This window comes from Coloeus monedula (assembly GCF_965178545.1).
Source record: "Coloeus monedula genome assembly, chromosome: 30".
NCBI classification, from domain to species: domain Eukaryota; kingdom Metazoa; phylum Chordata; class Aves; order Passeriformes; family Corvidae; genus Coloeus; species Coloeus monedula.
Genome location: NC_138810.1, coordinates 1,780,210 through 1,807,777, shown reverse-complemented (window position 1 = coordinate 1,807,777; position 27,568 = coordinate 1,780,210). Strand labels below are relative to the sequence as shown.

General features: G+C 68.0%; 3 protein-coding genes across 4 annotated transcripts; 2 read left to right on the top strand and 1 right to left on the bottom strand.

Moving 5' to 3' along the window:
• Positions 1-44: 44 nt before the first annotated feature.
• On the top strand, positions 45-7,947 carry NCKAP5L (NCK associated protein 5 like; the record flags this gene model as incomplete). Its single annotated transcript, XM_082299019.1, has 13 exons — positions 45-91; positions 2,923-2,964; positions 3,066-3,172; positions 3,502-3,570; positions 3,682-3,720; positions 3,813-3,932; positions 4,019-4,132; positions 4,572-6,301; positions 6,375-6,528; positions 6,606-6,684; positions 6,768-7,052; positions 7,211-7,350; positions 7,711-7,947. The coding sequence occupies exons 3-13, from the start codon at positions 3,071-3,073 to the stop codon at positions 7,945-7,947; spliced, it is 3,069 nt and encodes a 1,022-aa protein (XP_082155145.1). The 5' UTR covers positions 45-91; positions 2,923-2,964; positions 3,066-3,070.
• A 320-nt stretch (positions 7,948-8,267) lies between these two features.
• TMBIM6 (transmembrane BAX inhibitor motif containing 6) lies at positions 8,268-11,697 on the bottom strand. The gene is made up of 10 exons (XM_082298932.1): positions 11,653-11,697; positions 10,269-10,370; positions 10,075-10,183; positions 9,858-9,978; positions 9,698-9,746; positions 9,459-9,556; positions 9,277-9,356; positions 9,073-9,173; positions 8,906-8,978; positions 8,268-8,826 (listed from the first exon to the last, which is right to left on the bottom strand). The coding sequence occupies exons 2-10, from the start codon at positions 10,322-10,324 to the stop codon at positions 8,803-8,805; spliced, it is 711 nt and encodes a 236-aa protein (XP_082155058.1). The 5' UTR covers positions 10,325-10,370; positions 11,653-11,697; the 3' UTR covers positions 8,268-8,802.
• Positions 11,698-12,074: 377 nt separating this feature from the next.
• On the top strand, positions 12,075-25,701 carry FMNL3 (formin like 3; the record flags this gene model as incomplete). Of its 2 annotated transcripts, XM_082299231.1 has the most annotated exons (27): positions 12,075-12,221; positions 14,631-14,714; positions 14,800-14,880; positions 14,963-15,039; positions 16,123-16,206; positions 16,589-16,741; positions 17,530-17,638; positions 17,717-17,793; positions 17,878-17,971; positions 18,398-18,472; positions 18,552-18,662; positions 18,738-18,887; positions 19,000-19,101; positions 19,181-19,421; positions 19,586-19,654; positions 20,093-20,217; positions 20,288-20,490; positions 21,471-21,705; positions 21,797-21,865; positions 21,991-22,071; positions 22,153-22,282; positions 22,363-22,523; positions 23,239-23,340; positions 23,429-23,518; positions 23,604-23,715; positions 23,814-23,913; positions 25,169-25,701. In XM_082299231.1, the coding sequence occupies 26 exons, from the start codon at positions 12,075-12,077 to the stop codon at positions 23,903-23,905; spliced, it is 3,054 nt and encodes a 1,017-aa protein (XP_082155357.1). In that variant the 3' UTR covers positions 23,906-23,913; positions 25,169-25,701. The 2 variants fall into 2 exon arrangements, with proteins under 2 accessions (XP_082155357.1, XP_082155358.1); XM_082299232.1 differs by lacking the exon at positions 16,589-16,741 and having other exon boundaries at positions 12,083-12,221.
• Positions 25,702-27,568: the final 1,867 nt, after the last annotated feature.

Below are 27,568 nucleotides of genomic sequence, written 5' to 3'. Positions count from 1 at the left end.
CCGCCGCCGCCGGTCCCGCCCCGGCCCCGGTCCCGGTCCCAGCCCCGGCCATGCCGTCCCGGCCCTGGCCCCGGCCCCGCCGTAGCCCCCGGTGAGTCCGGTCGCTCCGCGGCGGGGGGGCAGGCGGGGGGGCCGGGGGGTCGGGCCGCTCCTCGGGGGCACCGGAGGCGGGGGGGCATCCGTGGCCTCCGGGCACCGGATCGTGCCGTGGGAGGGTGGGGGTTGACCCCGGGGAAACGGCGGGGGTGGCCCGGTCGCTGGTGTTCCCCTGGTGCCCCCCGGTGCATCCCCGTTGTGTCCTCGGCTCTCCCCGCTGTCTCCGGTGCATCCTGGGGTGTCCCCGGTGTCCCCCCAGAGCATCCCGGCTGTTTTTGAGGTGTCCCCGCTGCAGCCTGGCTGTTCCTGGGGTGTCCCCAGTGTCCCCGGTGCATTCCGGCTGTCCCCAGTGTCACCAGTGCATCCTGACTCTCCCTGGTGTGTCCCCAGTGTCCCCATTGCATCCCGGCTTGTCCTCCCTGGGGTGCCCCCAGTGTCCCCAGTGCATCCTGACTCTCCGTGGGGTATTCCAGGTGTCCCCAGTGCATCCTGACTCTTCCTGGTATGTTCCCACCGCATCCTGACTGTCCCTGCGGTGTCCTCAGTGTCCCCACTGCATCCCGACTGTCCCTGGGGTGTCCCCCACTGTCTTTCATCCCACCCGCCGGTCCCCGGTGTCCCCAGTACACCCCAGCTGCCCCCTGCGTGTGTCTCTGTTGTCCCCACCACATCCTGACTGTTCCCAGTGTCCCCACCGCATCTCTGGCTGTCCCTGCGTGTCCCTGGCGAGTCCCAGCTGTCCTCGATGTGTCCCTGCACCCCGAGGCTGTTTCTCTAGCACATCCCACTTGTCCCCGGTGTATCCCGGCTGTCCCCAGGGTGTCCTTGCCGTCCCTGGTGCATCCTGGCTGTCCCTGGACTGTCCCCAGTGTGTCCTGGCTGTCCCCAGAACAGCTCAGCAGGGTTGGGGGCACTCGGGGCTGTCATCCCACATCCCTGGACTGTCCCCAGTGTGTCCTGGCTGTCCCCAAAGCAGCTCAGCACGGTTGGGGGCACTCAGGGCTGTCATCCCACGTCCCTGGACTGTCCCCAGTGTGTCCTGGCTGTCCCCAGAGCAGCTCAGCACGGTTGGGGGCACTCAGGGCTGTCATCCCACGTCCCTGGGCTCGGAGTGGGGGCCCTGCTGTGGGGCAGGCCAGGGCCAGCCCGTCACAGCCACGCTGGCATGTCCTGGGCTGCGGTTTGGGCACGTGCCGTGCCCCCACGCCGTGTGTCCACAGTGCCCAGGGCAGTGGGGAACAAGTGACTGGGGGGTACTGGGGAGGGGACGGGGGCTCTGGGTGGCCCTGGCTGTGCCACAGCCGTGTCCCCCTCCCCACAGGGACCCTCGCGCTGCCCCCGCGGGGCCCCACGCTGGGGGAGGGGATGGCCGCGCTGTCCATCTGTCGGGGCCCCCCCGGCCGTCCCCGCCGGGGGCTTGGGGGGGCCGCGGGCTGCTCTTCCCCTCCAGACAGAGCCTCACTTCCCCCCGTGACGCAGCCGGAGCCGCCGGCCCCGGGGCCGCTTCCTGCGCGGGGGGCAGGCGAGGGGCCCACGGGCACCTCAGGGACAATGGGGACCAAAGGGACCCGCGTGGGTTCGCCCCACGGGCTGCAGGGGCCGGGGACAGCATGTGCGAAGTCTGCCCGTGCCCCCAGGACCTTCCCCTTGTCCCTCCATCACCCCCAGACCATCTTCTTGTCCCCCGCATCACCACCAGACCCTCCTCTTGTCCCCTGCGGTCTCCCTCGTCCTGCCGAGCGCCCCCCGCCCCGCCGCGGTGCCGTGGGGTCCGGGTGAACCGGGGACGCGTGGCCCCGTGTGAACCCCAAAACCCCAAACCTCCCCCTCGTGGGGCGGGGGCTGGAGGCCGCGGCCGGGGGTCACGGCTCGGCGTCGCGTCTGCAGCCCCGGGGGGCTCCCCGAGGGGTTCCCGGGCTCCGGGGGGTCCCTCCAGAGGGTGCGGGATGCCCTCTGGGGATCCCTCTGTGCGCTGCCCTGTCCCCCCCGGCGGTGCCCGGTGCCGCGGGGGGATTCCCGGTGCTTCCTCTCCCGGGTTGGTTCCCGGTGTGCCGGTGCCGCCGCTCCCGGGGGCCCCGGCGCCGGTTCCCCGGGGCTGGCGCTGGCGGAGCCGCGCACCGGGGGAGGCGGTGGCTCCATCCCAGCTCCTCCCCGGCCGCGGCGGGAAGGCGGAGCCGCCGCCGCCGCCTCCCAACAATAGCGCGGCCGGGCCGGGCCGGGATGGAAACGCCGCCGCCGCCGGGACCGGCCCCAGGGCCGCTCTGAGCCGAGACTGGCGGAGCCGCCGGGAGCCCCGGGCGTGAGTACGGGCCGGGGCCGGGGCTCAGCGCACGCACGCGGTGGCACCGGCGGCGGGGGGAGCCCGGGGTGGAGCGGGGGGTGTGCGGCACTGGGGGGGCCGAGGGTCCTGTGCGCCGGGGCTGCGCATCCCGGTGCCCCGGGGCCGGGGTCAGCACCGGGGGTGCTGCATATCCCAATATCCCGGAGGTGCTGCACATCCCGGTGCCCTGGTGCCGATTCCGGTCCCAGTGGTCCTGCGCATCCTCGTGACCCTGTGCCGGTGGCGGTCCTGGTCCTGGGGGCATACCGGTGCTCCGGGGCTGATGCCGGTGCCCGTCCCAGTGGTGCTGCACATCCCGGTGCCCCAGGGCTGGTCCTGGTCCCGGTCCCAGGCGTGCTGTGCATCCTGGTGCCGCTCAGGTTCCCCTGTACCACCGGGAAGGAGGTGGGCAGCAGGAAGGGTCCCTGCGGCTCGTGGGGTCAGGACTCGGCCCTGGGGGTCTTTTGAGGCTCCTTCCCCCTCCTCAGCCCAGTTCTCCCCGGCAGGTGACACCGCACAGGGACGGGGCTGGGGACATCCAAAGCCAGGTAAGGGAGGGCCGGGCTGTGCAGGGCCTGAGGGTGCCTCAGGCCAGGTGCCACCAGCCAGGGGCCGGCAGGGACCCCATCGTGACACGTGTCCCCTGCAGCAGTGATGTCGGAGAGTGTGGCCGAAGCACCGGGAGCCGGGAGCCCGGCAGCGCTGGGTGAGACGGGCACCAGCCATGAGCTGCTGCAGCGCCTGCGGGAGCTGGAGGTATGCGGGAATGGGACCACCAGGACACGGGATCACTGGGCAGCTGTGGCTGGTGCCACCAGGCAGCTATGGCCACTGTGAATCCATGGCCATGGCCACCATGCAGCCAGTGCCAAGAGCCAGCTGTGGCCAGTGCCATGGAGCCCACAGTCTGGACTCCATGGTGATGGGTCGCACTGTCCAGCTTTCCACGGCCGTTGTGTGCCACTGCTCCTGGGGCAGCCCCATCCTGCCATGAGTGGCCCTGAGTGCCACCAGGAGACAGAGGGTCTGCTTGGTGCCATGGGGATGTCCACGGTGTCCCCTGAGCTGTCCCTGCTCTGTTGTAGGCAGAGAATTCAGCCCTGGCCCAGGCCAATGAGAACCAGCGGGAGACGTACGAACGCTGCCTGGACGAGGTACTGGAGAACACAGCCACACACGTGGTACACACATGCACACGCGTGTGCGGGGGCACGAGGCCGTGTGTGCCCATGTGCCCCACCCCAGACCTCCCCTCTGCTCCCCAGGTTGCCAACCACGTGGTGCAGGCGCTGCTCAACCAGAAGGTGGGTGGCAGGAGGGCGGGAGGGTGTTGGGGGGCTCGGGAGGATGTTGAGGGGCTCGGGGGGTCCTGGCTGACCCCCCACGCCCCGGTCAGGACCTGCGTGAGGAGTGCATCAAGCTGAAGAAGCGTGTCTTCGAGCTGGAGCGGCAGAACCAGGTGCTGAGCGACCTGTTCCAGCAGAAGCTGCAGCTCTCCACTGGGTCCCTGCCCCAGGTACGCCCAGGGCTGCATCGGAGCTGGGGGGTGGGCATGGGGAAGAGCCCCCCCAGAGCTTAACCCACCACCTCTCTCCTCTCCAGCTGCCGCTGCACCCAGTGCCAGTAGCCCCAGATGTCCCGGTCACCCCCCAGCCAGGCTCTGCTGAGCAACAGCCACCCCCGCTGCTCCCCGGCCTCTGTGTGCCCCTGCCTGAGGTGGGTACCGGTGTTCCCAACCCCTTCCTGTTCTAGTGTCCCCCTCTCCGGGCTGTGTCACCCCCTTCCCCATTGTCTTCTCCCAGTGTGTGGTGTCACCAGGCCTGTGACACGTGGCTTTCCAGGCCCAAGGTGTCCTCTCCTGTCTCCCTCCCTGGATCTGTGGTGTCCCCATCCATGTGCCTGTGCCATCATACTTTCAGCAGTGTCCCTGTGCTCCCTGTGGTGTCACCTCTCCAGTTCCATGGTGTCCACCTCCCCAAACCCCTCCGTCTGTGATGTCTCTGGCTTCAAAACCCATTGCCCCAGATGTCCCTGTCCCCATTGTGTCCCCATCCCAAAGCCTATTGTGCACCTCTCTGTGTTTCCAGAGTGTCCCTCTGGTACCAGGGGGCTCAGTGCCAGGTGCCCACAGGGTGACTATGCCCGGTCCCCGCAGGTGCTGCCACCGGTGCCATCGGGCAGCCCTGGGCTCAGCCCTGGTGCCCCACCCCTGGATGCCTTGTCCCCCTTCTTCAAAAAGAAAGCCCAAATCCTGGAGGTGCTGCGCAAGCTGGAGGAGACAGACCCGCTCTTGGGGCCCCCTCCGGCCTCCCCTGGCTCCCCCGAGCCCTGCTCAGCCCCGGGTTGGCCCCCCTGCCCACTGCGGGGGCCGGGGGCTGTGGGGGGCTGGCGGGGGACCGAGGGCAGCCCCTGCTCCTCACCAGAGGAAGGGGGGCCGCCGCGGGGGGCTCTGCTCAGCGCCTTGGCTGAGCGGCTGCTGCGAGGTGAGGGAGGGGGCTGCTGCCGGAGCAATGGCGAAGCCCCTGGGGGACCCCCCCGGCAGCGGCGCGGGGAGCACCCCGCCTTCCTGGGACTCTACACGCCGGGCGAGGAGAGCCCCGAGGGGGGCTTCACCCCGCTCTCACCTGGGGGGGTCCCCAACCCCCTGCCCTCCCCCAGCAAGGTGCTCAAGCTGCCAGCCCCCCCCGGGGGGCTGCGCCTCAGCCCCCAGCTCGCCCACCCCTCCAAGATCCCCTGTCGTGGCGCCCACCCCGAGGCCTCACCGGGGCTCAGCCGCCGCCCATCCCCCGATGCCCCCCCAGAGCCCGGCTCCACCGAGCCCTCCGCCTTCCCCCACCCCCGCACCTTCGAGGCGGTCGAGCAGCCCCCTGGGCCACCGGGACCCCTGGCCGGCGGGGAGCGGGCGGCCGCTTCCCCCCCCAGCTCCCGCCGTGGCACGGGGGGCTCGGCTCCCTGCCGCCGCCCTGGCAAGAAGCCCCCCGAGCCGGGCTACCTGCCCTTCAAGGAGCGCCTGGCCGCCCTGGGCAAGCTGCGGGGGGCAGAGGGCCGCGAGCCGCCTGGCCCGGGGCGGCCCGAACGGGGCCACGGGGCCGAGCTGCGCCCTCCGCCCCGGGGGGGTTTGGGGGGCAGCCTGAAGCACCCCGAGCCGGCGCACGGCGCGGAGCCCCTGGCCCGCTGCTACTCCTCCGGCTCCATGGGCGACCCCGGCAAGGCGGGGGGCAAGGGGCGCTCCGTCACCGGCCGGACCCCCTCACGGACCCCCCCCACGCCCCCTGCCAAGGCCTCCCGCAGCCCTCACGGCAGCCCCACCAAGCTGCCCACCAAGGCGGGCAAAGCGGGGGCGCCGCGGGGCGAGGAGCCAGCGGGCGCCAAGGCGGGCGGGGGTCCCCACAAAACCCCCGCAGACCCCGAGCCCACGGGGCCGGCGGCGAGCGCCGCGGGGCACTCGGCCATCGAGGAGAAGGTGATGAAGGGCATCGAGGAGAACGTGCTGCGGCTGCAGGGGCAGGAGCGGGCGCCGGGCGCCGAGGCCAAGGGCAAGGCGGCGGGGCTGGCGAGCTGGTTCGGGCTGCGGCGCAGCAAGCTGCCGGCGCTGAGCCGGCGTGGGGACGGGGGGCGCGGGCGCGAGTGGGCCGGGACCCCCGCGCCCCTGCGCCGAGAGGTCAAGTTGGCCGCCCGCAAGCTGGAAGCCGAGAGTCTCAACATCTCGAAGCTGATGGAGAAGGCGGAGGATCTGCGGAAGGCGCTGCGGGAGGAACACGCGTTCCTGCAGGGACTGGCGCTGGAGAAGGGGCGTCCCCGCGGGCCCCCGCGAGGCCCCGGCCCCCTCCCCGTCATGTACCAGGAGGTGACGGCCGAGACCTTCATGCAGCAGCTGCTGGACAGGTCAGCTCCCACCTGGGTCCCTTCGGGGTAGGGGGGAGGGTGGGGCGTCCCCCTGATCGTTGCCTCCCCGCAGGGTGGACGGGAAGGACGTCCCCTACGAGACCCGCCTGGAGCACAAGCGGGAGCTTTGTGACCTCCGGAGGGTCCCCCCCGACGCCAAAGAACCCCGGCTCTGCCGCCCGCCCCGCAACGGCATCGTGGGACACCTGCGGGAGCCCTCGGACAAGGTGAGGACCCCTGCTCCAGCCCCCAGGCCTCCGCTCCGGGGGGACCCCGCAGCCGTTCAGCCTCTGCATCCCCGCAGGTGCCTGACGTGGGGCTTCGGGACGAACTCCCGTCCGACGAGAGCTTGTCCGAGTCGGGGACGTCGCAGCATTTCGCTGGTGAGGGGGCGATGGGAGGGTTAGGGCGGAGAGGGGGCACCAGGGTGGACCCCCCGGCATTGACCCCTCCCCTTGTGCTGCAGCCTGTGGGTCTCTGACGCGGACACTGGACAGCGGGATCGGGACCTTCCCGCCCCCTGACTATGGGGGGGTCCCCGCCAAGAGCACCCCCAAACCGCGGGGCCGCCCCGAGCCGCTGCCCGGGGCCGTGCCGGCCGTCGTCACCAAAGTGCCGCGCAAGGCCCGGACGCTGGAGCGAGAGGTGCCCAGCGCCGAGGAGCTGCTGGTGCCTGGAAAGCACCGGAGCGCCCCGGGGTGCCGCCTCCCGGCCCCCCCCAGCTCACACGGCCACCGCGCTGCACCCCAAGGTGGGTGTCCCCTCCCCCGTGCCCCAAGGTGGGTCTCCCCCCTCCGTGCCGGGTGTGCCCCCACCCCCGTTCAGGTGCAACAGGGGCTCGGCCCCACGGTGGGGGGCTGGGGGTGTGGAGGCCCCGCAGGTCAGCGCTGGCTCCCTGTTGTTCCGCAGACACCGGGGAGGACGCCCGGAAGCCGCGGCACGTCCAGCAGAGCAAGAACTGGACCTTCCCCAATGCCAAAGCCTGCAGTGCTGCTGACCCCTTCGTGTGCCCCCCCGGGGGGCTGGAGGGGCTGCATCGGCCTGTGCAGGTAAGGGTGGGCTGTGGGAGCCCTGAAATCCTGGAGTACCCCAAAACCTTGGTGTGGGGTCCCTGAAACTCCAGAGTGAGGACACTGAAACTCTGAAGCAAGACCCGAAACCCCAGCACAGGGACCCCAGACCCTCCTGGCCATGCTGTGGCAATGGAGAAGCCATGGGGAGAGGCTGTGGGGGGGACACTCCCCAGAGTGATCATTTGCCACATCCTCATGTGCCCCGAGGGGTGGGGGGGATTTAAAATGCCCCTCTAATGTTTTGGGGGGGGCCACAGAGGTTCCCCCCACGGGGGAGTGAGAACGTGGGTGTCATTAGCACAGGCAACCCCCCCTGCCCACGCTGTCCCTCCCCAGGCCCCTGTGTGCAGCCCAGCGGGGCATCGGGGGGCATCCCCGGAGGCCCCCCCACCGCTGCCCCCTGCCCTGAGCGCTAGCAGCAGCCGGACCCCCAGCGCCTCAGACGTGGGGGACGAGGGCAGCACGGAGGCGCGGTCCCGGGACGGGGGGCACGGCCCCGCCGGACTGGAGCACTCCGAGTCCCTCAGCGATTCGCTCTACGACAGCCTCTCCTCCTGCGGCAGCCAGGGCTGAGCGGCCCCGGCCCTGCTCCCACGTCTTCCACCCTGTCCCCGCTGCTCCCCGCTCCCGCTCTGAGGGTGCTGCCTGGATTGGGGGGGGTCTGGTGTCCTGTCGCTCCCTGTCCCGGCTCTCTCCGATGGTGCTATGGCTCTGTACAGCCCCTGCCGATGGGTTTTTAACTCAATAAAGCCGCCCCCCCCCCCCCGCCCGGGTTATTTATACACATGATGGTGCAGCCGCTGTGTCCCTGCGCTCCAGGGAGGGTCGGATGGACGCGGGGGGATGGAGGGATGGACGGATGGACGCGGGGGATGGAAAGAGGGGGACGAGAGTTTGGAGTCTGAGCGATTTATTGAATCATCCCGGTGTACAAAGAGCGGAGGTGGCGGGACTGGGAGCGCTGGGAATGCGATGTCCCCGCGGCCCCCTCCCAGCACACGTTCGTTTCTTGGCACTGGTGCTCAAGGGGAGGCTCCACCAATGAGTTTGGCTGAGGGGGGGTCGCACCAACGACCCCCCGGGGGCTGGTTTGGGGCTTTACAGCCTCCCGGGGAAGGGTAACACCCCGGGTGCCAGTGGGGCTGGGGACAAACCTCGGAGGAAACAGGACAAGTGGGTGACCACTCCAAGGGCCACAGGCTGGGGGGAAAACCAGGGGGAGCCAAATTCCAGCAGGATCCACAAATTGACTGGTTTATAATAAAAAAAAAAAAAAAAAAAAAAAAAGCTGAACGAGAGAAAAACCCACGAGGTGCGAAAGCTTCTGGCTGCTTCCTCGGCAGCAAAGCGCAGCCCCTTTAATGACAGAGAGGGATGGGAGGGGACATGGGGACACAAGGGGTGGCTCCGCCTCTGCCCAGAGCCGCTTCACTTCTTCTCCTTCTTCTTGTTCTGCAAGAGGAAAGGTGGCCACGGTCACCGTGGGCTCCATCCCTCTGTCCCCCTGCCCTGCCCGGGGACCCTCACCTACCTCGGACATGCCCAGGATCATCAGGAGCTCCCGGAAGATGTTCACGAAGTCGAGGAAGAGATCAACGCAGTGCCTGGGGGAGGGAGGGAGGGAGAGAGGGAGGGATGGATGCTAAGGGTAGGCCACCCTGCCCCCTGTGTCACGCCCCCTGTGTCCCCAGCACCCACCAGATGTAATCCTTGTCGCCGCTCTCCGCCTTCTCAATGATGAGCTGCGTGTCGAAGAGCACGAAGCCGCACATGATCATCAGCGCCACGTACAGGTTGGCCTGCAGGGGAGAGAGGGACATGAGGTGGGCACAGTCCCCTGCTGGTGTCACCTGTCTGTCTGTCCATCCTCAGCGGGGTCCCAGCAGCTGGAAGGGGACTCACTGTGAAGAGCCAGGTGGATCTCACAAAGGCGTTCACCAGGGAGGAGAGGAGCATCAGGGTGAGGCCGGAGAGCAGGAAACCTGCAGGGCGAGGGCAGGGAGTGAGGGCCAGGTCTGGGGAGCCCCCCACGCCCCGCAGGGAGCCCCCAGCCCCCTGAGAGTCCTCCCCAAAGCCCCTCTCACCTCCTAGGTAGAGGTAGCTGCGGCGCCGGGCGTACAGGGCGCTCAGTGAGAAGCAGGCGAAGATGGTGGCAGTGCCCAGGAAGGCAGTAGGGATGATGCTGGGAGGGGAAAGAGGCGGTCAGAGGGTTTTGGGGTCAGCTGGGGGGCATCAGCAGAGCTTGGGGGGTAGCTGGGGGTGGGGAATAGGATCTGTGTGGCAGTTGGAGGTGGGGGACAGAGTCTGTGGGAGCATCTCCTACCTGGGGTTGATGGAGATGCACATCTGCAGGAGGGGTCCCAGGTTGATGCCTGGAAGGACAGAACTGATTGTCACCAGAGCCATTCTGGGGGCTCCATCCGGCCCCTCCACAGGATTTGGGGTCCTGTGGGATGTGGGGCGTAGCTGTGGTGCCCACCTACCTGTGAGGAAGGCGAAGCCAACCAGCATCCCCAGCCGCTTCTGCTCGGTCTCGCGGCTGTGCGGGGTGGCCGTGAGCCAAACCATCAGCCCCAGTGCGCCCAGGCCAGTCAGGAGCCCGAACTGGGAGAGTGAAGAGACAGATGAGGGCTGGGCATTGCCTCACCTGGGTGGTGCAGGGCTTGGGGTGCCACCTGTGACCCTTCAAAGGCCCCTCACCTGGAACAGGTGGGTCACCACGTTGATGTAGGCGCCTGCAGCCGCCACAAACATGCAGATGGCGAAGCTGCCATAGACCCTCTTCAGGTGCTCCTGGGTGGAGGCTGAGCTGTGGGCAAGGAGGGGGTGGGGAGGGGGTCAGGGAGGGCTGGCGCAGCCCCCCAAGCCCCCCGCCCTGCCTGTGTGTCACTCACATGTGGGAGAACTTGAAGAGGGCATCAAAGTTAATGCTCCGGTCGAAGACGTTCATGGTGCCAGGCTGGGATGGGCCCACGGCCGCTCCACAGGGGTGCAAGCTGTGAGGGGAAGCGGGGTCAGGAAGGATCTGGAGCCTACCCAAAGCTCCCAAACTTCCCCCAGGAGCCGGGTGGGAGCCCAGGAGCTGCGGAGCGAGTGGCAGGAGCTGCGGAGCTGCCGGGGCTCCAGAGCCTTCCTTGTCCAGCTGGTGCAAGCACTGCTGGCTGTTGCAAGGCCAGGGGGGCCCCCGGGGTGTTGCAGGGCTGTTGCAAGGCCAGGGCGGCCCTCGGGGATCCCACAGTGGGGCTGTTGTGAGGCCAGGGGAGCCCCTGAAGAGTGCCCGGTGCTGTGGGAGCGCTGCCGGCAGCTGGAAACGTCTTTGTGCCAGGTGACTATTAGTGCCCGTAATGACGTCCCCAGAGGTGGCTCTGGCAGCGGGAGGCTCCCGGCAGGGCCTCCTCCTCCTTCTCCTCTTCCTCACCCTCCTCCTCGTCCTCGTCCAGCCGGCTCGGCCGGCTCTGTCCCCTCTGGCACCTGCCAGAGCCCGACCTGCCCAGCCAGTGGCACGAGCCACCTGTCCCCGAGGGATGGAGGGGACCAAACAGGGCCTGCCAGGGGACGGGGGCTTCCAGCAGCTGCCCCGGCAGAGGGGAGGGTCTCGGAGAGGGGCCTCATCCTGCCACACCAGCACGGCCCAGGGGTGCACAGGTCACAACTCAGCACTGGGACAGTGGCATGGGGTGGCACTGGACCGGTGTCACCCCTGGGCTGGTGCCACGAGGCCCTGGGGCAGCCCCAGGTCAGAGGGCAAGGCAAGGGAGGAGGTGCCGGGGTGTGGCGGCGGGGGTGTGTGTGACAGGGGCGTGACAGCCCCCGCCGGGGGTGACACCCCTCGGGTCCCAGTGACAGCCGGTTCCACTGGGCAGGGCCCGGTGAGTGCCGGTCCCGGGCCGGCCGGACCCCGAGCCGCCCTCCCCGCCCCCAGCGCCGCTTTCGCTTTCGCCGGTGCCGCCCCTGGTCAGCTCCAAGCGACCTTTACCCGCTGCTTCCTGCACCCCCTCCCCGGCGCTGCCCCGGCGCTTCCCCCCCCCTCCACCGCCCCGATCCCCCCCGATCCTCCCGTTAGAACCGGGCGGAGACCCCCGGGGCCGAACCCGTGCGCGCCGCTCCCCCCCCACCCCCCCCGCCACGGGGCCTGGTGGGGGCGGGACCGCCGCGGTGCGCTCGGGGAGCGTTCTGGGGGGTGTTGTGGGATTTCCCGGGGTCCGCAGCCGCCCTGGGACCCCCGGGGCTGCCCCGGGGCTGCCCCGGGCCCGCCCCGCCCGCGCCCCCCGCCCGCACCTGCGCCGCGTCCGCCGTCCGTGCCAGGCCGCGAGCTCTGCGCCACGCCCCCGCCGCTCATTGGCTGAACCCCCGCGTAGTCCCGCCTCCAGCGTCATCCCATTGGCTTTCGTCAGCGCGGGGGGCGGGGCTCGTCTCGAGCCGCCGTCACGGCCCGGGCCGCGCCCGAGCGCCGCCGTTGGGCGAGCAGCGCCCGCCCCCGCGCGCGAGCGCGGCGCTGATTGGTCAATGTGGGTCCGTTCCGGCCAATCGGAGAGTGCCGCTCGCTGCCGGCCTTTGCGCGCCCTCCGGTGGCGCCGCCGCGGAAGTGCAGCGCCGGGGCGGGCCCGGGCGGGGCGGGCGGGGCGGGACCGGGAGGCGGTGGCAGCGCCGGACACGACGGGCTGAACCTCCCCCGCCGCCCCCCGGTGCCTGGGCCGGGGATGGGGAACGTGGAGAGCGCGGACGGGGAGGCGCTGCCCCGGGGCCCGGGAACGGCGGCGGCCCCGGGGGGGCCCGGACTGTTCGCCCCGGGCAAGATGCCGATGCCGGAGCCCTGCGAGCTGGAGGAGCGCTTCGCCCTGGTGCTGGTGAGAGGCCGACCCCCGCCGCGCTCCCCAGCTCCCGGTGCTCACCCTCCGTTCCCTCCGTGTGCCCTCCCGGTGCGCTTCGCCTGTTCGCTCCGTCCCTGTTCCCGCTGAGCCCCCACTCCGGTTCATCCCTTCCCGGGACTCCTCCCGATGCGCTCTCCCGGTCCAGTTGGCGGGCACCGGGTACCGCCGGGACGGCACCGCCGCCCGGAGCCACCGGGGGCGGGCGGGGAGCGCCGGTGCCCGGGGGGATGGGCAGTGGCCGCGGGGCCGCGGGGAACACCCCACCCGGGACAGCCCCGGGGGGTGACGCCACTCCCGGTGCCACCGCGGGGGCTCCTGAGGCCCGGGAACTTTGTGAGCCGGGAAAGTCCCGTCGGGGCAGCTCGCGGGGCTGGAGTTGGGTTTCTCCGTGGGTGCGGGGGACCGCAGGGCTGGGATTCCCCTCTGGGTGCGGCGGTTCCCGGTGGATGCAGTGGTTCACGGTGGGCGCGGGTGCTCTGCGCGGTCCCAGGTCCGCTGTCACAGCCGGGGCGGTGGCTACCCCGGTGCCACCGCGGCCCAGGGACGTGGCTCGGCAATGCCCCCGGTGCCGCTGGGACCACCAACACCGCCGAGGTGTCCCACCGGCGCTTGGGTCACCCACGAGCCGTCCCGGTGGCCCCACCGCGGCGCCGGCTTTGTTTTGGGGGGGGACGACACCATGGCTGGATGACACCGGTGCCCCCCGGCAACCGGCCCCGCCATCCCGGTGGGAGCCGCCGCCAGCGGAAGCCGCAGCCGGGCAGGAAATGCCGAGAGTGGTCCCACGGGGCTCTGGAAGCCGAGCTCAGGGGCAACGGGGGGCACCGGCAGCCCCGGCGTGGGCGCGTCCCGCCGGTGACGAGCGGCTCCCGCCCGCGGCCGCGCTGCCCGTCCCGCATCCCACGCGGGGCGGATGCGGCCGCCGGTGTCCGCGGGGGCTGTGGCGGGGGGGACACGTCCTGCCAGACGACACCGGTGCCGGGGGGATCAGTTTGCAGGGTGGTGGCACCAGCCACCCCCCCTCCCCGCAAAATGTCCCCGCGGCCGTCGGCGGCGCCCGGTGCCGTCCCGGCTGCTGCCGGGGGTGGAAAATATTCCATCATGTGATAGAGCTCCGGCGGCCCCCGCAGGCGAGGATCCGCCCCGGAGCCCCTCAGCCCCGGGGCGGGCTCCAGCCCCGGTAGCACCGTTTCCCGGAGGTTTTCAGCCCCGGGACAGCCATGGAGGCTCCCAGTGGGACCAACGGCGGAGGAAGTGCCCGGCCGGGAGCGGCCGCGCTCCCACCACAAAGGCAGGAAACGGAGCGGCGGGAACGCCGGGACGGGCGGCTGCGCTTCAAAGCCCCCCGCGGGTGCCCCTCGACCCCACCCGGGGTCTCTGTGTGTCCTTTCCGCCTCCATTCCCAGGGGGGGCCGGGATTTTACTGGTGGCCACGGGGGAATAACCGCAGTGCTTTGGGGAGGGGATGGTGCCCCTTTTGGGGGCAGTTTTAGCGGCCCCGTGCTGGTGGTCAGTCCCGTGGGAATCTGCGGGTCCAGCGGGACCCCCACCCAGGGGTGCTCGGCCTCGCCCAGGCTCTGTCCCGGTTTCCTGCGGCTCCGTGGGATCGGGATGAGCAGGGGAAGGCTAACTTTAGCTGACATGGGGTGGGTGGAGCAGCGCTGGTGACCGGCTCCTGATAGCGGGGCTGCCCGGAGCTGCGTCACTGGGGTGGCATCTCCCACTAGGGTGGCATCACCCAGCACGATGGCACCACTCACCTGGGCTGGCATCTTTCACTGGGGTGGCATTGCCCCACCAGAGCAGTCCCAGTCCCATGACCCTCTGGCATCCCTGGTGCCCACTGTGGCACCCCATTTGTCCTGTGCCCCACCCCGCACAGAGGATCCTGGGGTCCCCCCATGGCTCTTCCCAGTGACCCGACGGGCTGGCACCAGAGCCTGGCCTTGTGCCCGGTGCCCGGGTGAGCAGACACCTGTGCTGGGACTTGTGCCCAGTGTCCCAGTGCCGGGCCTCATGTCCGGTGTCCTGGTGAGCTGGCACCGGTGCCTGGCCTCGTGCCGCGGTCGGGAGCGGAGGCTGCGGTTTGTCGCACGGAAGCGGGTGCAGACAGGAAGGATGCGTCAGGGATGGGCAGATTTGGTGCTGCTGGCGGCTGGCAAGTGGTCCCAGTGGCACTGCTGTCCCTGTGCCACATCTGTGCCTGTTGGTGCATCCTGGTGCCAGCTACCCTGGCTATGTCATGGGTCAGGGTGCCCTTAGAGGGGACCCTGGCTGTGCTGGGGGTGCTTTTTGGGGGCACCCAGGCTGTGCCATGGGTCTGGGTGCCCCTTGGGGGGCACTGTCCCCATGTCCCCCAGGGTGACACCCCCCTTCTGTCCCCAGAGCTCCATGAACCTGCCCCCAGACAAAGCCCGGCTCCTGCGCCAGTACGACAATGAGAAGAAGTGGGACCTCATCTGTGACCAGGTGGGGGCTGGGTGGTCCATGGGGGTCGGGGGGGGAACACTGTGCTGCTGTCCCAGTGTCACCAACACCCTTCTGTGCCTCCCAGGAGCGGTTCCAGGTGAAGAGTCCCCCCCACGCCTACATCCAGAAGCTGCGCAGCTTCCTGGAGCCAGGTGTCACACGGAAGGTGAGGGGCTGGGAGGTTTGGGGGAGCCTTAGGGGGTTTGGGGGGTCTGGGGGAGCACGGCTCAGCCTCGCTCTGCCCCCAGAAGTTCAGGAGGAGGGTGCAGGAGTCGACCAAGGTGCTGCGTGAGCTGGAGATCAGCCTGAGGACGAACCACATCGGGTGAGTGTGGGGTCCTGGGGGGGGTTATGGGGTCGCAGGGAGGGGTAGTGGAGTCCAGCCCAGGGCTGCAGGGCCGCAGAGTGGGGTGCGGAGTTCCGGATGGGGTGTGGGGTCCCGGGGGGGCGGTGGGGTCCTGTCACCAGCCCCACACAGCTGCAGGGGAAGCCGGAGGCGCTGCAGGAACTGGGCCGGTTCCTGCCCCGGCCCGCGGGCAGGTCCCGGGGGCGGATGCCGGTGCGGATGGCCGGCGATGACGCCCTGAACGAGGCAGCGCGGCCAGATCCTGGCCGGCTCCTCCCGACCAACCGGAGGGCTCGGTCTGCACCATCCCCGAGCCGGTGACACCCCGACCCGCACCGGGATGCCCCGGGGCTGCGCGGGGCGTCGGGTGGGACGGAGCCGTCCCGGGGGGTGTTGGGGACATCTGCGGCGGGTGCCCGGTGGCACGGTCATTCCCGGGCCGGCTCGGTCGTGCCCGGGCCGGCTCGTGCACGTGCCGGCTGTTCCCCGCCGCCGGCCCCGCTCGTCCCTGCCCACGGACCCAAAATAGCAGCAGCCGGAGACAGGAAACGGGCTGAGGCGAGGGGCTGGCGGCGGCAGGAAAGGGGCGGCCGCGGCCCCCGTGGCTCCCTGACGCACGGCTGTGGGCAGGCGTGGGGACCCCCGGTGCTCCCAATGCTCCTGGGTGAATCCCCCACCCCGCGCACCCCCACCCCGCTTGCCCCCCTCGTTGCCCCTGGGCACAGCACCTCACAAGTGCACCCCAACACCTTCCCGGGGGTCGGGGCAGCCCGAATCCCCTCCGAATTCTCCCGCGAGGTTCCCAGGGTGGGGGTGCAGCCTCAGCAGCCAGCTCCGTTTCCCGCCCACACCGAGCCCTCCCTGCCCTGCACTCCTCAGATAACCCCGTGCTGGCGCTGGCACCAGCGATAGCAGAGGGGCTGCAACCACCACGGCAACCCCGGGGTGCCCCCACCATCCCCCCACCGTCCCCGTGCCAGGACAGGGGTCTCCGTGGTGGAGGGGGTTGTGTCGGGGGGATCCCCGACTCCTGCGGGCTCTGACGGGTCCCTGGTGCCGCAGGTGGGTGCGGGAGTTCCTCAATGATGAGAACAAGGGGCTGGACGTGCTGGTGAACTACCTGTCCTTCGCCCAGTGCGCCGTCATGTGAGTGGGGTCGGGGGGTCACTGGGCTGAGGGGGGACCCAGGGAGTCCTTGGGGAATGTGGAGGTTCCTGGTCGCTGTGGCAGCCCCCTGCTGCCGACGCCTGATACTGCTCGGTCCCTTATCACCCCTACGGCAGGGACCTGTCTGCACTGGGCTTCTGAGGGACGCGGGATTTTCAGAGCCTTCCTGCCTGCTTTGGGGATGCCAGAGCCACCCTCGTGCCTCTCCCCACCCCGCCACTGCCCTCTCGCCACCTGCCTCAGTGCTTGCATCCGTGCTGGAGCCGTGTGCCCCCCGCCAGAGCCGTGTGCCCCCTTGCCAAAGCCGTGTGCCCCCCGCCAAAGCCGTGTGCCTCCTGCTGCGCGCGTGTCCCCCCACCAGGTTGGATTTTGAGGGCCTGGATGGCGGCGAGGATGGCGCACTGGAGAAGCTGCGTGCCTGGAGCAGGTCCATCGAGGATCTGCAGCACCCCAGCGCCCTGCCCGCCCCCTTCGCCAGCAGCCTGGCCCGCTCTGCCCGCCAGACCGCCCTACGGTACGTGCCCAGGGGATGTCCCACTGTGGGGGGACGTCCTGCCATGGGGGTACGTCCTGCTTCAGGGCTCTGCTGGCCACGGCGCTGCCGCTTGCTGCCTGCTGTGCTGCGTGCCATGGTGTGTGCCGGCGTGCCGTGGTGTGTGTGACATGGTGTGTGCCGTGCCAAGCACTGTCCTGCCGTGGCTTGTACAGTCGTGCCCGGTGCCACTCACCGCCCTGTCCTGTGCCATGCACATCAGCCTCATGTCACAAATGCAGTGCCCGGAGCTCAGGCTGTGCCTCGCCCTTGGCGTGGCTCTGCTGTGCCACGTGCCACGCGTGCTGCGTCCCGTTCTGCCTCGCGCGCCGTGTCTGCCCTGCCAGCCCGTGCAGCCCCGGCGCTGCCGTCACTGTCTGGCCATCGCCGTCCTGCCTGTCCTCTGCCCACCACGGCTCCGCTCACCCCTGCTCTGGCTCTGCCCCCGCGCCCCGGGGTAATGCACCCCGTCTCTGCTTCCAGGGCCGGGGTCCCCCTCTCTGGCTGTGCTCTCTCTCTCTCTCCTCCGTGCCCACCTCGCCGCTCGCCCGCCCGCCGGGTAAGTACTGGCTGTCCGGGGCCAGCCCAGTGCCGCGTCTGCAGACTCTGTCCCTCTCGCCCTCCGACCGCTTCTCTCTGCCTTTGCCCCTCCGAAATCCCTGCTGTCTCCACACTGTCCCCACACTGTCCCTCGGTTCCCACCTGGGTGAGCGCTGGCGGTGCAGCACCGGTGGGGGACGGTCCCGCTCACTGTGTGCCGTGTCCTGCAGCTATGGGACACTGCCCAGCCGCAGGGCGCTGAAGAACTCACGCCTGGTGAGCCAGAAGGATGATGTCCACCTCTGCATCATGTGTCTTCGGGCCATCATGAACTACCAGGTACTGTCACCCTGCGGTGAGGACACTGCTGTCACCACTGCCACCACGGCTGATGCCGTCCCTGCTCCGTCCCCACAGTACGGCTTCAACCTGGTCATGTCTCACCCGCACGCTGTCAATGAGATCGCCCTGAGCCTCAACAACAAGAACCCGAGGTAAGGGAGGGTCTGGCAGGGTGGGACAGGGGTCCTGGGGCTGGCTGGGGGTGTTGCTGATGCTGATGGTGATGCTGTGCCCAGGATGAAGGCTCTGGTGCTGGAGCTGCTGGCAGCTGTCTGCCTGGTGAGGGGCGGCCACGAGATCATCCTCGCTGCCTTTGACAACTTCAAGGAGGTACGAGGGGAGTGGGAACTGCAAGTCTGGGCTGGGGGGTGGGAATGGGGGGACACAGGACCAGACTGGGATTGGGGGGGACCAGGGGGGAGACAGGAACAGCCCCAAATGGGGGGAACAGGAGCACCAGAGAGAGGCTGGGATTGGGGAACAGGACCCCAGGAACGGAGGAAGGGAGGACCCCAGGTCCAGACTGGGATAGGGTCACTGGGGACCCCAGGACCAATGTGAGATGAGGGGAAACCCCAGGAGAAGGCTGGGATGGGGAGTCTGGAGTGAAGGGGATGGAGGGATGAGGGAGGATGAGGAATAGGGGGTCTGGGAGCACCAGGACGAGACTGGGATTAGGGAAGTGGGGTCCAGGAGATGGGGGGAGTCAGTGGCTGGGGGGGCCACGCCAGGTTAACCCCGTTTCTGCCTGCTCAGGTGTGCAAGGAGAAGCACCGCTTTGAGCGGCTGATGGAATACTTCCGCAACGAGGACAGCAGCATCGACTTCATGGTGGGACACCCTGTCCTGGGTGAGGAGGAGGGTCTCTGGGGGGAAGGAGAGCTCCCAGTGACACCAGCCCTGCCTGCAGGTGGCCTGCATGCAGTTCATCAACATCGTGGTGCACTCGGTGGAGGACATGAACTTCCGCGTCCATCTCCAGTATGAGTTCACCAAACTGGGGCTGGAGGAGTTCCTGCAGGTACGGGGGGGTCGAGGGTCAGGGGAGCTGTGCCAGGGGGCTCCCCCATCCTTGACGCCGCCTTCGTGCCCACAGAAGTCGAGGCACACGGAGAGCGAGAAGCTGCAGGTGCAGATCCAGGCGTACCTGGACAATGTCTTCGACGTGGGCGGGCTGCTGGAGGATGCCGAGACCAAGAACGTGGCCCTGGAGAAGGTGGAGGAGCTGGAGGAGCACCTGTCCCACGTATGTGAGCACAGGGGGATGCAGGGACGTTCCTTGCTGGGTCCCGGGGAGATCTGCGGTGACACCAGGGGGTGTCCCTGGGCTGCTGTCACAGCCGTGTCCCCCTCCCCAGCTAACGGAGAAGCTGCTGGACCTGGAGAACGAGAACATGATGCGGGTGGCGGAACTGGAGAAGCAGCTGCTGCAGCGAGAGAAGGAGCTGGAGGTGGTCAAGGTGCGTTGTGGGGGCCGTAGGGGCTGTAGGGAGTGGGGAAGGGTCCCGACCCCCCCGGCCTGACGCTCGCTGTCCCCAGGAGACCTACGAGCACACGAGCCACCAGGTGCACACGCTGCGCAGGATGATCAAGGAGAAGGACGAGGCTTTCCGGCGGCACTACGGCTCCGAGCCGCCCCCGCTGCCCAGCGCCGAGCCACCTCCCCCGCCCGAGCCCTTGGAGGAGACCCTGCGGCTCCCGGTCCTGCCCCCGGTGGAGGCTGCGCCCCCCCCGCCCCCACCGCCTCCCCCGCTGCCGCCCCCCGCGCCCCCGCTCCCAGGTGAGGAGGGGGAAGCCCCCGGGGCACCCCAAAACGGGGGCATCTCCGAGCTGAGCTGTGCCCTGGGTGGGAGGGCTCCCAAACAGGGAGGTTCCCGGTGCTGGGCCACGCCCGAGGCTGGGCGGTCCCCAGAACTGGGGTCTCACCCTCTGATGGCTTCGCAGGGAAGTGCCCCCCGGCCCCGCCGCTGCCCGGGGCTTCACCCTCCATCGCCCTCACCGTCGGGCTCTCAGGTACGTGGGGACATGTCCTGTGCCTCCACATGACAGTGGGGATGAGGGGGGACCATGGGATGGGGACAGGGAGGGTGTGGGGACCGCAGGGATGGGGATAGAGGCCAGGGAGGATATGGAGACTGTGAGGACAGGGAACAGGGAGGACGTGGGGACTGGGACAGTGGGGACAGAGACAGGGGACAGGATGGTTGTGGGGACCATGGGGACGGGGATGGTGTAGGGACTGTGCAGGCAGGGAGGACATGGGAACTGTGGGGACAGGGACAGGGAAGGGTTGCAGGCACCAGGGTGTTGGGGTTGCAATCCCCAAGGAACACCCACTCAGGGATGGCGTGGCCCAGGGGATGGTGACACCAGGCTGGGGTGGCTCAAGGTGGGCACAGGACATGTCCCCATGCCCCGGGGGTGCTGAGCTGGCTCCCACCCCGCCGGCAGCCATCCGGATCAAGAAGCCCATCAAGACCAAATTCCGGTTGCCTGTGTTCAACTGGACGGCGCTGAAGCCCAGCCAGATCAGCGGGACGGTGTTCAGCGAGCTGGACGACGAGCGTGTGCTGGAGGTGAGCCCAGGAGCCTCTCCCCACTGATGGGCACCCCCACCCCCACTTCTGACCCTCCTCGTCCCCCCAGGACCTGGACCTGGAGCGCTTCGAGGAGCTGTTCAAGACCAAGGCGCAGGGCCCGGCGCTGGACCTGGTGTGTGCCAAGAGCAAGGCGGCGCAGAAAGTGGCCACCAAGGTGACCCTGCTGGAGGCCAACCGTGCCAAGAACTTGGCCATCACCCTGCGCAAGGCCGGGCGCAGCGCTGACGAGATCTGCCGGGCCATCCACACGTATGGCCCCGCGCCAGGGGGACAGGGGGGCTGGGGGACAGGATCTGGTGGGGGTGCAGGGGAGCTGGAGGGGGGCAAGGGGGCCTGGAATGGGGCAGGGAGGGTCAGGAATAGGGTGCAGGGGGCAGACAGGGTTCAAGGGTGCTGGTGGGGGTGCAGGGGGCCAGGCAAAGTGCAGAGGGGCTCATTGGGGTGCAGAGGGCTTGGACAGGTGATCTGGCTGAGGTTCTAGTGGCTCAGGGGGGTGTGGATGGGGTGGGGGGGTTTTAGGCAGGATACAGGGCCTTGGCTGGGGTACAGTGGGAACAGTTGGGATGCAGGGGAGCCCATTGGGGTGCAGAGGAATCAGGGAGGGTTAATGGGGATTGGCTGGGTTGTGGAGGGTTTGGCTGGGGGGCAAATGGTCTGGTTGGGGTTCAGGGGAGCCAGGCAGGGTACAGGGGCACTGGTGGGGTGCAGGGGGGCTTGTTGGGGTTCAGAGGGCGCAGGCAGAGTGTGGCAGGCCTGGTTGGGATGCAGGAGGGACAGGCAGGGTTCGAGAGGGCTGAGTGGGGTGCAGATGGTTCAGCTGGGGGGGCAGAGTGAATGCTTAGGGTTCAGGGGACCTAGGCAGAGTACAGGGGGTCTTGGCAGAGGTGCAGCGGGAGTTGTTTGGGGTTCGGGGGTGCCAGGCAGGGTGCAGAGAGACTGTCTAGAATGCAGGGGGGCTTGTTGGGCTGCAGGGGGTCTGGCCAGGGGAAGGGGGGGGTCCATAGGGGTACAGGAGAGGCAGGCACGATGCAGAAGGGCTTTTTGGGGTGCTTGTTGGGGGGCACATGGTCTGCTTGGGGTTCAGGAGGTCCAGGCAGGGAACAGAGGTTCAGGCAGCGTGCAGGGGGTCTGGCTGAGGTTCAGGGTGGCCAAGCAGGTTGCAGGGAGCCAGGCTGGGATCCAGGGTTCGCAGGCTGGGAGCTGCTCCCCAGCGTTGTGGTGCGGGGCAGGTTTGACTTGGCAACGCTGCCGGTGGACTTTGTGGAGTGCCTGATGCGGTTCCTGCCCACGGAGGCGGAGGCGAAGGCGCTGCGGCAGTACGAGCGCGAGCGGAAGCCGCTGGAGGAGCTGGCGGACGAGGACCGGTTCATGCTGCAGTTCAGCAAGGTGGAGCGGCTGCCGCAGCGCATGGCCATCATGGCCTTCCTCGGCAACTTCGCCGAGAACATCCAGATGCTGACGCCGGTACGGAGCTGGGGAGGGGGATACCGGACACGCCAGGGGGGTCCCTGCACCCCGAGGCCCGGCTGAGTCCCCCCATCCTGTCCCCCTGCAGCAGCTCAATGCCATCATCGCAGCCTCGGCCTCTGTCAAGTCGTCCCAGAAGCTGAAGCACATGTTGGAGGTGGGGATGTGAGGATGGGCTGGGTGGGGGTCCTGCACTCCCACCTCACCGTAGCTGGATGAGGGGGATCCTGTGGGGGTCTCGCTCCCTCCTGACCCTCCAACCCGGCTGCTTTGCCCCTGCAGATCATCTTGGCACTGGGCAACTACATGAACAGCAGCAAACGCGGTGCAGTCTACGGCTTCAAATTGCAGAGCCTGGACCTGGTGGGCAGCCCCTCCCCGGCTCCCTGGGACTCCGGGGCTCCCATCCCACAGCACTGACCCCTTCCCCAAATCCTCCTGCAGCTCCTGGACACCAAGTCGACAGACAGGAAGATGACGCTGCTGCACTTCATCGCGCTGACAGTGCGGGAGAAGTACCCAGAGCTGGCGACCTTCTGGCAGGAGCTGCACTTTGTGGAGAAGGCTGCGGCAGGTGCCCCTCAACCTGTGCCCACAGCCCCACCTCGCTGTCCCAACCCCATGCAGCCCCTGACCCACCCCGTGTCCCTGCAGTGTCCCTGGAGAACGTGTTGCTGGACGTGAAGGAGCTGGGCCGGGGGATGGAGCTGCTGCGGCGGGAGTGTGGGCAGCACGAGAGCGCGGTGCTGCGTGGCTTCCTGGGCGGCAGCGAGGGGCAGCTCGAGCGGCTGCAGCGCGACGCGCGCACGGCCGAGGTGAGGGTGGCCCACAGCTGGCCTGGCACTGACCACGGGCACACCTGCGCAGCCACACCTTGCTTTGCACATTCCCCGTGCACAGCTGGTCATCCACACCTTGCCTTGCATGGTCCCTGTGCACATCTGGTCCCACTCCTTGCTCTGCACACTCCCCTGCACACCTGCTCATCCACAGCTTGCTTTGCACACTCCCCGTGCACACCTGCTCATCCACACCTTGCTTTGCACGCTCCTTGTGCACATCTGCTCATCCACCTTGCTCTGCGTGCTCCTCTTGCACTTCTGCTTTCCTTTGCATGCTCCATGTCATTCCTCGTCATCCACACCTTGCTCTGTGCATTCCTCATGCACATCTGGTTCCACTCCTTGCCTTGCACGCTCCTTGTGCACATCTGCTCATCCACACCTTGTTGTGCATGATCCTTGTGCATTCCTTGTCATCCACACCTTGCTTTGCACACTTCTGGTGTGCTCCTGCCCTTTCTCTGCACGCTCCCCGTGCATTCCTTGTCACACACACCTTGCTCTGCACACTTCTGGTGTGCTCCTGCCCTTTCTCTGCACGCTCCCCGTGCATTCCTTGTCACACACACCTTGCTCTGCACACTTCTTCTGCACTCCTGCCCTGCTTTGCTCATGTGTGATGCCCGCCATGCCTTGCACTCGCCCCGTGCCGGACACTGCCCATCCCTGACCACCGCTCCTGTGCCAGGACGCCTACAACACCGTGGTGAGGTATTTTGGCGAAAGCCCCAAGACGACCCCCCCGTCCGTCTTCTTCCCAGTCTTTGTGAGGTTCATCCACTCTTACAAGGTGAGGTGGGGCCGGGAGGGGATACACGGTCCGTGGGTCACACCACGGGGGGGGAAAGCTGATGCTCCCCACCTGCGTGCCCTGGCAGGACGCGGAGCAGGAAAACGAGACACGGAAGAAGCAGGAGGAGGTGATGCGAGAGAAGCTGCTGGCACAGGAGGCTAAAAAGCAGGAGAAGGTTAGTGGAGGCAGGCATGGGGTGGGCTGGGCAGTAGGGGGCACAGAGGGAACACCTGTGCCCCTAATCCCTGCCCCACTTGCAGCGGAACAAGTGGCAGCAGCAGGAGCTGATCGCAGAGCTGCGGCGGCGCCAGGCCAAGGACCACCGGCCCATGTACGAGGGCAAGGATGGCACCATCGAGGACATCATCACCGGTATGGCCCCCCTGGCCCCTGGCCCCCTGCCCTGGCCCCGCCAGCCACGGGGGCTGACGTGTCCCTGTCCCCCCCGTTCCCTGCCCGTACCCCCACAGCGCTGAAGAGCGTCCCCTTCACTGCCCGCACGGCCAAGCGGGGCTCCCGCTTCTTCTGCGACCCGTCCCACCACGACGAGTCCAGCTGTTAAGACCCCAGGTACAACCTGCATGCCTGGATCCCCTTGGATCCCACCTGGATGCTCCTGGGTTCCCCCTGACCCTGCATGCCCCCTTCTGCACGTCCCCTCCCTGCATGTTGTCACCCCAGGGTGTTGGGTGTGCTCTGGTCCTTTGCATCGGGGAAGGATCTTAATGCAAGGCTGGATCCCAGCACAGGATCCTGGCACAAGATCCCAGTGCAAGGCTGGATCCCAGCCCAAAGCTGGATCCCAGCACAAGATCCCAGTGCAAGGCTGGATCCCAGCACAGGATCCCGGCACAAGATCCCAGTGCAAGGCTGGATCCCAGCACAGGATCCCAGCACAAGATCCCAGTGCAAGGCTGGATCCCAGCACAAGATCCCAGTGCAAGGCTGGATCCCAGCACAGGATCCCAGCACAAGATCCCAGTGCAAGGCTGGATCCCAGCACAGGATCCCAGCACAAGATCCCGCTGCAAGGCTGGATCCCAGTACAAAGCTGGATCCCAGCACAGGATCCTGGCACAAGATCCCAGTGCAAGGCTGGATCCCAGCACAGGATCCCAGCACAAGATCCCAGTGTAAGGCTGGATCCCAGGCCAAAGCTGGATCCCAGCACAGGATCCTACTGCAACGCTGAGTCTCAGCACTGGATCCTGGTTCAAGGCTGGATCCCAGCATAAGGCTGGGTGCAAGGCTGGGTCCTGGCACTGGATCCCAGTGAAACGTTGCTACCCTGCACAGAGTCCTGGCACTGGATCCCAGTCCAGGGTCCCAGTGCAAGGCTGGGCCCTGGCACAGGATTCCAGTTCAATGCTGGTACCCAGCACAGAGTCCCAGCACAGGATCCCAGCACAGGATCCTGGAGCAAGGCTGGATTCCAGCACAGATCCCACTGCAATATTGGATCCCAGAGTGGGGTCTTAGTGCATCACCGGATCCCAGGGCAGGATCCCAGTCAGTCCCAAGATGAGATCCCAGCACAATACTGGATCCTAGGCTGGCATCCCAGTGCACTACTGGGTCCCAGTACAAGGTCCCAGTACACTGCTGGGTTCCAGGGCAGGATCCTAGGGCAAAACTGGATCCCAGGGTAGGGTCCCAGTGCACTACTGGAGCCCAGAGTGGGGTTCCCAGTGCATTACTGGGTCACAGCCCAGTGCCTGGAGGACTCACCCTGTGCTGCCTGCGCTCTGGGGGGGTCACCTGGGCCCCCCTCAGGCCAGGCCAGGCGTCGCTGGCTCTGTCCCTGACTGTCCCTTCCATCCCACAGCCCGAAGGTGGATCCGCCTGTAGCCGAGCAAGGCTGAGGAGCCCGACCAGGGGGCAGGGGCGGACTGGGGTTGCCTCAGTTTCCCCTCCTCACCCCCCTCTGCCCCCCAGGTGCCCAGAGAGGCTCCGTCCTGCCCTGACACCATGTGGGGACAGGGCCAAAATGTCCTCGTGCCACCATCCTCACGGGTGACATCCCTGTGCCTGGGGAGACCCTGCACCCAGACCACCCCCTGCCCACCCAAAGGCAGAGGCCAAATCCATCTGTGGTGGAGCCCCAGCATCAGGAGCTGACCCGTGGGGTGCCCCCTCCCCATCGGGGTCCCCTTGTCCCCGGGGGGCTCACTGCCTCAGAGCCCCCACCCCCACTACAGGGACCACGGGGACCCCCCCACCCAGCGCTCGACACTTTGACCACTGATGTGAACACTAAGTGCCAAAAAAAAGGGACCAAAGCCAGGCTGGGGGGTGCCGGGAGAGGGGCAGGATGGTGCCCCCCGCCCCAGGACCCCCTGGCCCTCCCCCCACAGTGACTTTTTGTACATGTGAAATATATGGAGTCTTTTACACGGCCACTGCCTGATTTGGGGGAGCGTGGTGGGGGCACAGAGGCAGCCCAGGAGCCTGAGGAGCCTCCCCAGGCCAGAGCTCCTGTGGCGGGGGGCGAGGAGGGGGCACACAGATGTGCAGGGAGCAGACATTTGGCAGGGCTTTGCAGCGCTGTTATTAAAGCTGTGGGATTAAGGAGAGGGGGCATCTGCTTTTGGGAGGAATTGGGAGCCCCCCCCACATTACCAGCCCCACTTCAGTGTGGGGTGACCCCCAGTTCATCCCACTTTTGGTGGCTGTGGGGTGCTGGCAGCAGAGTCAAGGCTGGGAGGGGCAGCAGGGGGAGCAGGATGAGGTCCCAAAGGGAGCAGAGGGGCAGGATGGGGCCAGGAGGGCAGAAAGGGCTTGCGGGGGTGGAATGTGGCCATGGGGGTGTGAGGGGCTGGGAGGGGCAGGATGCGACCCCAGACCCCCAGCAGTGGCACAGGGCCTGGCCTCCCTCGCTGAGCTCCACCAGCCCAGGGATTAGCCCTGAAACAGGGAATAAAAGTTTCCCCTAATCCTCTTGGGGGGATTACCAGCACTGCCGCGCCCAGGGTGGGATCTGGCCCGGCCTCAGCCCCCCCAGCACCGCTGCTGACCTGGGACCTTTTAATCCACATTTAATGGATGAGCCCCTGCTCCATCCTGGGGGACCCTCGGAGATGCTGTGGGCAAAGATGCTGCGGGCAAAGATGCTGCTGTCCAGCCATGTCCATCCACATCCAGCCGTGTCCATCCATCCATCCGTCCATCTCTGTCTGCCAGGCTGAGGCAGGTCCCTACCTGCCCTCAGTGACATCCGCCCCCATGAGTCCCCAGCCTCGGGGCAGGATCCCAGTGCACATCCTGCTCCGTTCCCGAGGGTCACTGGAGATGCTGCAGGCAAGGATGCTGCTGCCCAGCCACGTCCATCCACGGCGATCCGCGTCCACCTACCCATCCGTCCATCTGTCCATCCATTGGGCTCTGCCTGCCCAGTCCCTACATGCACTCGGTGACATCTACCCACACAAGCCCCCAGCGCTGTCCCAGTCCCTCGGAGATGCTACGGGCAAGGACGCTGCTGTCCATCCATATCCGGCTGTGCCCGGCCGTCCACCCATCCATCTGTCCACGCACCCAGCTCCAGCCGGTCCCTACGTGCCCTCGGTGCCACCGTTGGGCTCGGACAGGCGTCGCTCGCCCTGGGCTGTGGGTGCTGCCAGGCTCTCAGCCTGCAGGAGCAGGTTGCAGCCGAGGAAGAGGATGGCAAAGGTGACGGCGAGGCAGAGCACCAGGACCACGGCGATCTGGGCAGCCTCGCTCACCCCCGTGTCCTCGCGGGTAGCGTTCATGTCCCCCTCCTCCTCTTCTTCCTCCTGGGAGCCGAGTGTGGCGGTGACAGACGGGGAGGGTTTAAGTGATGTCAAGGACTGTCTTATCCCTCCCTGCCATGGCCCCCCTCACGCTCGCTGGCACCGGGTGCCCCCCCCGGGAAGGGGCAGTAGTTTTGCCCCGCCTTGGAGCCCCCCTGGAGGGGTGCAGGGTCCTGCAAGGAAGGAGGAGTCACCCCAGCCCCCTCCCTAGGTGCCTTGGGGGGCAGCTGGGGCTGCCCAACTGCCCACTCTGCCTCTCCCCACTGTAGCAACTCAGCCTCATGGCACTGGGGTGCAATGGGGACACCCAGCTCAGCCCCATGGCTCAGGGGACTCCCAGTTCAGCCCCACAGCACTGCGGTCCCCCAACTCAGCCCCATGGTACGAGTTGTGCAATGGCATTCCCCAGCTCAGCTCCATTACACTGGGCTCCTCCAGCTCAGCTCTACAGCACG

Coding starts and splice junctions, on each gene's coding strand:
- TMBIM6 (XM_082298932.1), bottom strand. CDS start 10,324: ATGAACGTCTTCGACCGGAGCATTAACTTTGATGCCCTCTTCAAGTTC. Junction 10,184..10,268: donor CTCTTCAAGTTCTCCCACAT/GTGAGTGACACA, acceptor CCTTGCCCACAG/CTCAGCCTCCACCCAGGAGC. Junction 8,827..8,905: donor TGATCCTGGGCATGTCCGAG/GTAGGTGAGGGT, acceptor TTCCTCTTGCAG/AACAAGAAGAAGGAGAAGAA.